Source organism: Lepidochelys olivacea (assembly GCF_965140295.1).
Source record: "Lepidochelys olivacea isolate rLepOli2 genome assembly, chromosome: 22".
Taxonomy (NCBI): domain Eukaryota; kingdom Metazoa; phylum Chordata; order Testudines; family Cheloniidae; genus Lepidochelys; species Lepidochelys olivacea.
The window spans coordinates 18225459-18237163 of record NC_140432.1 but is presented as its reverse complement, the minus strand read 5'-3'; the positions used below and the strand labels follow the sequence as shown (position 1 = coordinate 18237163).

The 11705-nt window shown below is 49.0% G+C and overlaps 1 protein-coding gene across 3 annotated transcripts in view; it reads left to right on the top strand.

Moving 5' to 3' along the window:
* Nucleotides 1-9766: 9766 nt before the first annotated feature.
* USP28 (ubiquitin specific peptidase 28) overlaps nucleotides 9767-11705 on the top strand; it is a 42296-nt gene continuing 40357 nt past the window's right edge. For all 3 annotated transcript variants that reach the window (XM_084611765.1, XM_084611764.1, XM_084611763.1), the window contains exon 1: nucleotides 9767-9853. In XM_084611765.1, coding sequence (XP_084467891.1) covers nucleotides 9794-9853 — 60 coding nt within the window. In that variant the 5' untranslated portion in view covers nucleotides 9767-9793. The remainder of the gene's footprint in view (nucleotides 9854-11705) is intronic.

Sequence of the window (11705 nt, the reverse complement as noted above, 5' to 3'; positions counted from 1 at the left end):
AGTTGGGATTATGTTTTCCAATGTGCATTATTAAGAAGTTATCAACATTGAATTTCTTCTGCCATTTTGTTGCCCAGTCACCTAGTTTTGAGAGAGCCTTTTGTAGCTCTCCGCAGTCCGCCTGGGATTTAACTATCTTGAGTAGTTTTGCATCATCTGCAAATGTTGCCATCTCGCTGTTTACCCCTTTTTCCAGATCGTTTATGAATATGTTGAATAGGACTGGGCCCAGTACAGACCCTTGGGGGACACCACTATTCACCTCTCTCCATTCTGAAAACTGAAATGGGAAAGGCCTCCTTTCTGACTACCCAAGAGATAGCTGAGTTCACCAGTGTCTGATAATTTACCAGGATGACGCACTCAGACAGGATAGACGTGTCTGCTCCATTGCCCTCTGTTCAGACACACCAGCCTCTCCCTCTTTCTCCACTCCCCCTCTCCTTCAGGATCACCAAAGAATCACAGGTTCTTAGCATCATCACTGATCTGCAAACGCTCTCCTCCAGTGTGTCCAACTCCCACTCACTCTGTTTCAGATGCCGATTGTCACCAGGCAAAGGTGAGAGCGGGTGTGTCTGAGGGACTGAATATACCTGCATGAATGGATGTGTACAATATTTCTGTATGCAGAAACCTTCTCAGGGTATGTCTAAACTCCAGTAAAAGACACACAGCATGGCTGCAGCTGGTCCAGGTCAGCTGACTTGGGCTTGGGCTGCTGGGCTGTAAAATAGCGGTGTAGATGTTTGCACTCAGGCTGGAGCCTGGGCTTTGAGACTCTGCGAGGGGGTGTGAGTCTGAGCCCACCCTCCAGCCTGAGCCCAAATCTCTACATGACTATTTTTATCCCTGAAGCCTGAGTCAGCTGTCTTGAGTTCTGAGACTCAGTGCGGGGCGTTTTTATTGCAGTGTAGGCATACCCTTATAGGCCCAAATCCTGCAGTCCTTACTTTGGCAAAACTTCCACTAAAACCCCTCCCATGGAGGATTTCCCTGAGTAAGAGTGGCAAGGTTTGACTTAAAGTTCAGGCATTTTGATCAGAGTACAGTACTATTTCAAGTCCGGGTTCTCTTTGTTCTATTGCACAGAGTGTCACTAGATAGGTATTCATTCTAGGGCTAAGCTGAGATCTGCACAGAGATATGTAGCAAGCCTCTTGTCTGTCCTTCTTTAGCATGTTCTCTTGACCATCTGCCTGTCACCAGATGGCCATTGTTAATGATTTACAATCCATCACAACCTTCATTAACTAAAGTACCGTCAGCCTCGGGATCCCCAGCTTTATTATTCTTAGCAGGTAGACAATTGCTGCTAGAGCATGTGTCGCTTTTTGGTGACATTGATACCAAAGCAGTTCAGTGGATGCTAATCCCACGCTGTCCATCCTTCTGGAATACACTATGTGAGCTGGCCTTCCACTTCTGCAGTCATCTGAGTCTGCAGTTCTCTTCCCTCCATGCAGCCTCTCTCTCTAAGTCGGTCGATGTCTCTGTTGGTCATCAAATTGACGCATGTGTGTTTTATGAACGTTCTTCTCCTGGACTCCTTCTTTAAATCCACCCTCCCTAACTACAGAACAGTCCTCTCCTCCACTGACCTTGGCTGTGATGGGGGAAGATCTGCCTACCCACCACATAATTCTTCTGTGCTCAGTTTTCTCTGTATTTCTCTTCTTGGATTAAGGAGAGGGAAAGGAAAGGCTTTGCCTATGGTAGACAACTTCAGGAAAAGGGTCTGCTTAGCTTTTGCAAATAGCAACTCCTGATGTATTCTCAGAGATTCTGAAAGGGATCCACTCCCTTAAGAGGGCATTACATGGAGTCACTATTGCATGCTGAGGATGGGGAGAGCGGGAGTAGGTGTCTGGAAGGGCCTCTTCTCTCTAAGCACTAAAGTGGTTTTGACTGGAACTCCATAGAAAGGAGCCAATTGCTGTGAGACCACGCTGAAAGGAGAGGAAGGATGCAGCACTGGGAGCCGGTAAGAAATGTGAGGTTTCAGAGTAACAGCCGTGTTAGTCTGTATTCGCAAAAAGAAAAGGAGTACTTGTGGCACCTTAGAGACTCTAAGTCTCTAAGGTGCCACAAGTACTCCTTTTCTTTTTAAGAAATGTGAAGAATTTGGTATGTGTCATAGAACAGAAGAATGGGATTCACTGAGTCTGCCTGATGTCCTGTGTTCCTTTCCTATTCTTCGCTTCCCTAGATGGCTGGACAGGCTGGGGTATGTCACTTGATGTCACCTGCTGGTTGGCACAAAAGCAGCAAGGTTAAATTGTTCATCCTCTTCTACACCCAAACTATTTCAGATTAGTTCTATCATCTTGATTTTGTTCTCTGACACACTCTACCCCGCGCCCAGACCCGTTTTCCTTCTCTTGTCCTCCAGGTTGCACCTTGAGGTCGCCCTGTTCCCCGTGCTTTGGAGAGCTGGCTCAGCTTTCTCCAAAGCATGTCAGCATCGCTCCTGAGCTGGCTGGCTGCAGAGCTGTAAGATACATCCGCCCCCACCCCCAGGGGCTATGCACTCCTGTTCCTGGAAGGATTGGACAAGAGGCCAGAAGAGGTCTGCAGAGGAGCTGAGATGGGGCGCTGGGGAACTTTCCAAGAGAAACTGAGTGTGTTGCCTCATGGGGAGACAGTGTCATTGTCTAGATACTCCAGCAATGGGAACTTGGGAAACACCAGACACACAGAGTACATCTACATTGCATTAAAAGACCTGCGGCAGACCTGGGCCCACTGACTCAGACTCATGGGGCTTGGGTTGCGGGGCTAAAAATTGCAGTGTAGATGCTCAGGCTTGGGCTTGGAGCCTGAGCTCTGGGATCCATCCATCCCTCATGGGGTCCCACAGCCTGGGCTCCAGACCAAGCGCTGTACGTCTACACTGATTTTTAGCCCAGGCAGCCACAACCATGCTACAGGTAGACATACTGATAGGGGTCACTGCGGAGCAACATGAGACATCTCCCTCCTGAAGGAGCTGGTTGTGCTGCCATCCCAGAGACATAAAGAGCCTTGAACTTGCCCTCTTGCCTACTGCTTGGTGAATCCTTGCCAAGGGTCTGGGGTAAGCTCTGCTGGGAATGCTTCCTTTCATCTCCTGTGCTCGGTTGCCCTCTGCATTCAATTCACTAGGAAGGCAGTGATGTAGCTGTGGCCCCTCCCAAATGGATGGCTGCCTTAACAGGCTGCGGAAGAGTTTATTATGCAAACGTAATAAACATAATAAGGGATGTGTTTATTATGCAAACAGCAACTGAGTTATGCGTCTTTTAAGACTACTAAATAGTTTTTAATTACTGCTATATCAGTAAATCCCATAAATATGCAAATGCAATTAGTTCACAAAATAGGCCCTAAATATCTTTATTCCTCTCCAACAAAGTTCTTTGAAGTTAATCGCCAGCTCCCTTTGTTCACTCCCTTGGCAGTTGTGCTGAAATTGATGGGAATTATGACAGATGTACAAATTCAGGGGTACCAGATTTTTTTCTGAGTGTCACATCTGGACAGGCAGGGACAGAAGACTGGGGGAGGGGGTGGTAAAAGCAGGTTGAGGGGCTGTTCCCTTCCAAACAGTAAGCTAGATCATCTTATATTTTACATGCCACATTTGTGCTCCGTGCTGTTCAAGACACGGATCTCAAGATAGCACTACACAGCCCATAACTAGAGCTGGCCAGACGATGACAATTCTGGTTCAGGACAACTTTTTGAGGTCTCAGAACTTGTATGTTTGGCATTGGAATGAAAACAGAACCTTTCAAATGATTGCATGAAATGCAAGTGTGCCGAAAAGGACAGGCTTTCAATTCCTCTCTCTTGCTCTGGTTAGAAATGAGCAGAGCGCCCTGGACCTCAGAAACTGTCCCAGCAAAAACTTAGTTGAAATTGACACGTGCCTGTGAAAACATTTCAACTTTGACAAAACAGCATATTTCAACAAAAATACATTTAGTCAAAAATGTTCAAACCAGCTCTACTTCCAGCTTACGAAAGCAAGCATAGAAAAAGAAGATGCACTGGCAGTCATTGTAAGTGTACTTTAATACTCTTATGCAAAGTCATTTTTCCTGTCCTTAGGAGTTTGGACTTCCTAAGATATTCCATATCTCCAGATCAACCTATTCCTCCTGCTCCTTCTTTCTCAGTACAACACTTCTATGTGGAGATGTGGCTCTCTGGAACCTGCAAGTCCTGTAAGTAACCAACAGGAGATGCTCCTTCTGGAATGTGCTTTATTTAGTATGTTTGGGTCAGATTTTTTTAAAGCATTTATTTAGGCACCTAACGATGCAGACAGGACACACAAAAACACGTTGGTCTCTAACTCAATGGGATTTTAAATACCTTTTAAAAATATGGCCCTTTGTGTTGTGGAAAGAGAGTCAGCTATTCACTGCATCTTACCACCAGGAAGTGGTTTCGTGTATGTCTGGATTTACTTATTTCATCTGAGCTGCTTCAACTACGTCTGTTTCATAAACTGCCACTCATTACCTGTTTCAGGTTAAGGTGATAGGAGACACTGGAATTAACACAGTTGAATGACAGAGCTTGACTTCACAGAAAGGCGGTGACTTCCCAGGAGCAGAGGCCTACACCTAGTTTGCTAAGATGAAGCATGTTGCAGCTAGCCACATTTTTAACAAGGAACAGCAACTGATGGGGAGAACCTCTCCCAACATGCAGTGCTTCATCTTAAGTAGCTTCATGCTTGAACTTTCCACTCAGATGTAGCTGGAGCATTGCATGTTGGAAGCAGCAGTTTGCAAAGGATGCAGTTAAATACAGGAGAACCTCACAGTTACGAACACATCAGGAATGGAGCCTGTTCGTAACTCTGAGGCAGCCGAGCTCCCAGTGGGGAGCCAAGAAGCTTGGTGTGGCTGCCCCCTGTTCCTGGCAGGGGGAGATCCATGCCTAAGGCCAGTCAACTGCTGTGCTCCCACTGGGGAGCAGAAAGGCCAGGTGGCAGCCCGGCTGGGAGTGGGAAGCTAAGGTCTTGGGGTGCAGCAGGACTCTTTGCGGGAGTAGAGAGCCCAGGTGGCAGCCTGACTTGGAGTGGAGACTGGGCAGCAGCCTGACTGGGAAGCCAGGAACTGGCTTTCTTGTCAGTTTCACTGCTCCAGGATGACAGGCAATAAATTAAGTAATGCAATTTCTACAGGGACATTGCATTGTCTTAACTACTCCCACATAAGACTTACACCTCTTGTGGAGGTGGAGTTATTAGGTTGGTGTAGTAAGGCACTTACAGCAGTGGGAGCAAGGCCATAGGGTGTACGCTGACCTAATGAGGTCAATGTAAGGCAGCTTATGTTGACCGAGCGCTGTAGCGTAGACCAGGCCTAAATGGAAGTACCAGCTAAACTGTTTGTTTTATGAAATCCGCATAGTCAGAGCGCCACCTTGTGGCCCTGGTGACAAACTTGGCTTTTTTTCCCTCTTTTTTTTTTGGCTGTTATTGTCATGATCAGCCCTGGAAAAATGTGATCCGGTGAGATGGTGATCCCATACTGTGGAAACCAACTATGTTAAACATGCTTCTTTTTTTGTAACAGAAAATCAACAATGATTCATGAGAAGATGACCGAGAGAACTCTTTGTAAATGTGTGTCCTCTTACTATGGGAGTGCTATTGGATTCTCTATTGTTTTGTTTTGTTTTTTTTTAACTTCCCTTCCTGAAATTAGGTTGATGTGTTCTTCAGGGTAAGGAGGGGTTGGGCATATCCCCTTGCCCAGATGCTATTACTGCACCCCCTGGATAAGGCTGGGCTCAAGTAGTGGCCACAAATTTTGCCATGTGGTGGCTGCTTAGTGGACTGTATGAAAAGAGTTTGGGCTCAGGCCATTCCCCACTAGATAACAGTCCAAACCATATCAAGCACCAATACAACTGGCCCTCTTGTTGTCAATCCCAACAGAGAAGTCCTGCAGCATGAATTCCCCTCTCTCTTGAGGAGACCCCTCCTGCAGTTCAGGCGAGAGGCATAGGGGCAGTGTGCAGAATGGCAGGAGCTTGCCCTGCTGGTGCTTGTGCTGTACCTGCCCTGTGGATAAATGGAGGACTTCATTCTCTGGGGTTACTTATTTGATGTCTTCACCAGCATGCGCTTCGTAGAATCATAGAATATCAGGGTTGGAAGGGACCTCAGGAGGTCATCTAGTCCAACCCCCTGCTCAAAGCAGGACCAATCCCCAATTAAATCATCCCAGCCAGGGCCCTGTCAAGCCTGACCTTAAAACCTCCAAGGAAGGAGATTCTACCACCTCCCTAGGTAACGCATTCCAGTGTTTCACCACCCTCCTAGTGAAAGCTTTTCCTAATATCCAACCTAAACCTCCCCCACTGCAACTCGAGACCATTACTCCTTGTCCTGTCCTCTTCTACCGCTGAGAATAGTCTAGAACCATCCTCTCTGGAACCACCTCTCAGGTAGTTGAAAGCAACTATCAAATCCCCCCTCATTCTTCTCTTCTGCAGACTAAACAATCCCAGTTCCCTCAGCCTCTCCTCATAAGTCATGTGTTCCAGACCCCTAATCATTTTTGTTGCCTTTCGCTGGCCTCTCTCCAATTTATCCACATCCTTCTTGTAGTGTGGGGCCCAAAACTGGACACAGTACTCCAGATGAGGCCTCACCAATGTCAAATAGAGGGGAACAATCACGTCCCTCGATCTGCTCGCTATGCCCCTACTTATACATCCCAAAATGCCATTGGCCTTCTTGGCAACAAGGGCACACTGCTGACTCATATCCAGCTTCTCGTCCACTGTCACCCCTAGGTCCTTTTCCGCAGAACTGCTGCCTAGCCATTCGGTCCCTAGTCTGTAGCTGTGCATTGGGTTCTTCCATCCTAAGTGCAGTACGCTGCACTTATCCTTATTGAACCTCATCAGATTTCTTTTGGCCCAATCCTCCAATTTGTCTAGGTCCCTCTGTATCCTATCCCTGCCCTCCAGCGTATCTACCACTCCTCCCAGTTTAGTATCATCCGCAAATTTGCTGAGAGTGCAATCCACACCATCCTCCAGATCATTTATGAAGATATTGAACAAAACCGGCCCCAGGACCGACCCCTGGGGCACTCCACTTGACACCGGCTGCCAACTAGACATGGAGCCATTGATCACTACCCGATTGATTCACATATCAATTTAAAAGTTAGACAAGAGCGTAAACTGTAGCAGCCTCAAGTTAGAGTGGTCATTCATGTAACTTTTCTAATGAATTACCCTGCTGTTAATGAAAAGTACATTGCTCTAGAATGCTGGCAGATTAAAAAATACAGCCTGGATTTTTTTCCTGATGAAAGGATACTTTGCACCACATAATCAGCAGAGAGGGAATCTAAAGTTAGTATGCTGCCTACAGGCTGACCACCATGGGGGGGAGGGAGTATCTTCCTCTGGTGTACAGCTTCTCTGCCACATCCCTCCTGCTGCAGATGGTGTGGCCAGAGAAATGTGGGTTAGACCAGCCTCAAATGCCAGACTGCCCCCTTGGCTGCTCCAGTTTACACCACTGGTTTGGTCTGGTACAAATCCAGCCTAAGATCAGGAATGCACAAATGGATTAAAGCTAGTTTGGCACCCCTTCTTGTGACTTAGGCTATCACCCATAGCAGGGGATTTTGCCCCATATGTATATTTTTTGCAAATACACTTCTTCCCTGCGTCATATCAGTAAAACAGCCTGAATTTTACCATTCTCCTTTATTTCCTCCATTGATGTGGGCATGTTTTTCACTTCACTGAGCTTGGCCAGTGAACAAAACAACTGAGTTTCATTTCTGTTGCTTTCTGGACACTTTTCTAGCTTTCCCACGCTAAGCCCAAGCTGCAGTGTTTGGTTTTCCCACAGGGCCAGGGGCATGTTTACTGCCAAACAAGCACTGTCTTCATTGACATATTTTCAAAACAATTTCATGACAATATTTCTGGGAAGGCTAAATGCTTTCAAAATATTTTGTTACAAAACTTAATGTGCCTGCCAGCGAAAGGGGTGGCAGCACCAGAATAAGGCATGTTTCACCAAAACCTTGAGAATTACACTTTGTGAACATGAGAGGACAAAAGCCCAGCATTGCAACAGTTGCAGTCCCATAAATAAAATATCATGTAGTCCTCTAGTCTAAAACACCAACCAGCACAGAGAGTTTCCAGGGCTGATTCTCTCCTCCTATTATTCTTTAGATTGCAGTAGCACCTGGGAGCCCCAGTGTATGGGCTAGGACCCCGTGTTAGGTGCTGTACAAGATGGTCCATCCCCAAGAGCTTACAATCTTAGTAACGAGGGCTCAGGTTTACAACGCTCAAAATGAATATGTAGCCCAGCAGCAATATCTAAAGAACTGGAGCTTGGCTAGCCAGTATGATAGTTAATCAGCTTAAACAGGTGAGGAGGTTTTCAGGTGATGGTTTGAAGGGACCCAGTGATGTTAACAGTGCAGTGGTGTTTGGACAGTCTGAACTAGACAGAATCTGCTAACTTTCAGAGCATGTAGCCAGGTCTATCCTTTTATGAGGGTTGCTGTGGAAGGGAATACTGTTTAAGGAAAGGGGGGAAGATGGGCCACTGGTTAGAGCACTAGCTTAGGATGGGGTGCTTCTGATGAAAGGACACTTTGCACCACATAATCAGCAGAGAGGTTAAATCTCTGATCTGCCACAGATGACCTGTAAGTAAGATGACTGGTAGGTAAGTACTTAGCCTCCCTGTGCCTCAGTTCCCGATGTGTAAAATGGGGCTAATAGCACTCCCCAAACTGAATTAAGGACTGTGAGGTGCTCAGACAGTGGGAAACGTGGGCCACTAACTCCCCTCGATAGATAGCTGTATGGCCTCATGGATGCTTGTTTGCTTTTCATAGGGATTACAGCGCGTTGAGCTTTCTGTGGGCTGCCTGGAGTACGAGAGCAGGGCCTCTCGTGGTAATACGTTCCTCTAGACCACGGGAGGGGATGGAGCTGGCGGAGTGGCCTAGCGACGCCTGGGGCGAGGCAGGGCTGTGACATAGCCAGGGCTCAGTAGGCGGGGGGCAGATGTGCTAGGGCGGTATGAGGCTGTGGGAAGCTGGGGGTGCTGGAGCGGGGGTGTGGGAACGTGGCCCCCTCGCCTCGGGCCAGAGCCTCCGCCTGCTGTGCCCAGGCTCCAACCTGGTGCGGGTGCCACGGCCGGGTGCTGGCTTGCAGGGGGCGGTGTGTGAGGGGGCGACACAGGGACTGGGTCTGTGCCCGCCTCAGGGAGCTTCCTGGAGGCTGTACCCACTGAGCAGGTGGAGGGGTCTGTGCCCACTGATGAGTGTGTGTGGGGGGGTCTGTACCCACTGAGCAGGTGGAGGGGTCTGTGCCCACTGATGAGTGTGTGTGGGGGGGTCTGTGCCCACTGAGCAGGTGGGGGGGGTCTGTGCCCACTGATGAGTGTGTGTGGGGGGGTCTGTGCCCACTGATGAGTGTGGGGGGGGCTGTACCCCCTAAGCAGGTGGGGTGGGGTGTCTGTGCCCATTGATGAGTGTGGGGGGAGGGGGTCTGTGTCCATTGAGCAGGTGCTGGTGGGGGCTGTACCCATTGATGAGGGGGGGTCTGTGCCCACTGACGAGTGGGGGGGTCTGTGCCCGGCGGGGGCGCGCTGCGTGCCCAGCCCCGGCGGGGGGGGGGAGGGGAAGGTGCTCGGCAGGGTTGAGGAGCGGGCGGGCGGGCGCGGCCCCGGGCGGCGGGGGCGCGCGCGGCGTTTCCCGCGGGCGGCGGCGGCGGCGGCGGCCGAGCGGGGCCCGGGATGACGGCGGAGCTGCAGGCCGCGGCCGCGGCGGGCGGCGCCGAGAGCCAGGGCACCACGGTGAGGGCCGGCGGGGTAGCTATGGGCTCCTGCTCACCTGGGGGGGCTGATAGGCCTGTGAGGGGAGCCCCGCCCCGGGGAGCGCGCGCCGCCGCCGCCGCTTGCGGGCAGAGATTTGGATGCGAGGCCCTGGGGGGCAGGCCCGGCCCGAGGCTCTGGTTTGGGTCCCGCCCCCGGGGATAGAAACCTGCCGCCGAGACCGGGCGGCGGGGGCCGGGGGGGTCCTGGCCAGGAGGGTCCCGCTGCCGCCGGGCTCTGGTCTGTTCCATAACCGCTGCCCTCCGCCGCCTTGGGCGCGTTCCCGCTCCCCGGGGTGACCTCGGGGGTGAGGGCCCCGGGGCGCTGCCCCCCAGCTGTGGCCTTCAGGGGAGATGGGCGTTCCCCTCGCCCGGAGAGCCGCCGGGTGACGGGGCCCAGGGGGGCGGGGGTTCGTCCCCTGGCGAAAGCTGCTCCCACCACAAAAAAGGCTAATTCCTTCCTTTAGTCCTGTTGTCGCCCGTCAAAAGTATTCCAGGCCAAAGAGACTCGCACCCAGGAAAGTTCAACCCATGCGCTTTCCTTTGCCGTCTTTTAAGTTAATACATTAAAAAAGTTACTATAATATGTGGCATGTACACACCGTACGTACCCGTTCAGTGCATTTTGCAAACTTCTTTGCTTTGCATGCTTATCACAAAATTAGCCCTGTTGTCCTGTTTACTTTATTGGGCGTTCATGATGCCGTCAGTTTATTTTTTGAAGGGCAAGAGATCTCTTTGGAAGACTTGCAGCAGCTTTGAGGAATGATGATGTTTCCTATAATACAGGGATGATTTGCTGTGTATGGACAGATGCGAACATGAGTCATGTTCTGTCATCATTGTGCTGCACTAACATCCATGGATTTGTGGCTTAACATTGTACGTGATTTTAAAGCAATTTATGTTAGCTAGCTAGTGTCAAATGGGAAGAATTTTAAGATTTGAGAGATCAAAGATATTAATAAAAAGAAAAGGAGGACTTGTGGCACCTTAGAGACTAACCAATTTATTTGAGCATAAGCTTTCGTGAGCTACAGCTCACTTCATCGGATGCATGATGCATTTCTTTTTGCAAATATAGACTAACACAGCTGCTACTCTGAAACCTGATATTAATAAAGTTTTCTTCAGCTTTTTAATGGAAGTGCCTTAAACCTAAGCATGAATGTTCCTCTCGACTGGTTGGACTGAAATCTTTCGTGATGTCTTCATTTTCTTCACCACATCTGTGCATCTGAGACGGAATGGACACAGCTTTCAGAACACCTTGACTATGGAGCTTCATGTGTCTGTTGAAGATCTTGCTTGGGAGTGACTGTACCCAAGTCCACCCTGTATTCACACCCTACGCACTGTTCTAATAATCTTTGTTCACAGTATGCCTTGTAAGGTATCATTTGAAAACTAATAACCTGCTGGTCAGTAATGTCATGGTGAAATATATGTGGCAACGTTATATGTAAAGTTATGAACATAAGTTAAAATCACGATTGAAGTGTGTTTACTAGACAAGGTTGGGGAGTGGGTAAACCTGTTTCTCAAAGACAAAGGACAAAGCTGATGCTTCTAGCCAGGTGTCATCAAAGCTGATGGGCAGTCATTTATCAAATGGTCATTCTTTGCCAAGGAAAGGGGGCAGGAACAAACAGATATGCATCTTAGCAAACAACTCTATGGAACCTCTTTCACCACTAGGTTTCTTGATTCCATCCCCACAGCAGGAATGAACTTTATTTAGGGGTAACCCTCAGGAAAATGCTTTTCAAAGGTTGATTGAACTGTAAAGTGAGGGGCAAAAACACCCCAAATTATCTTTCCCTATCCATCTCTTG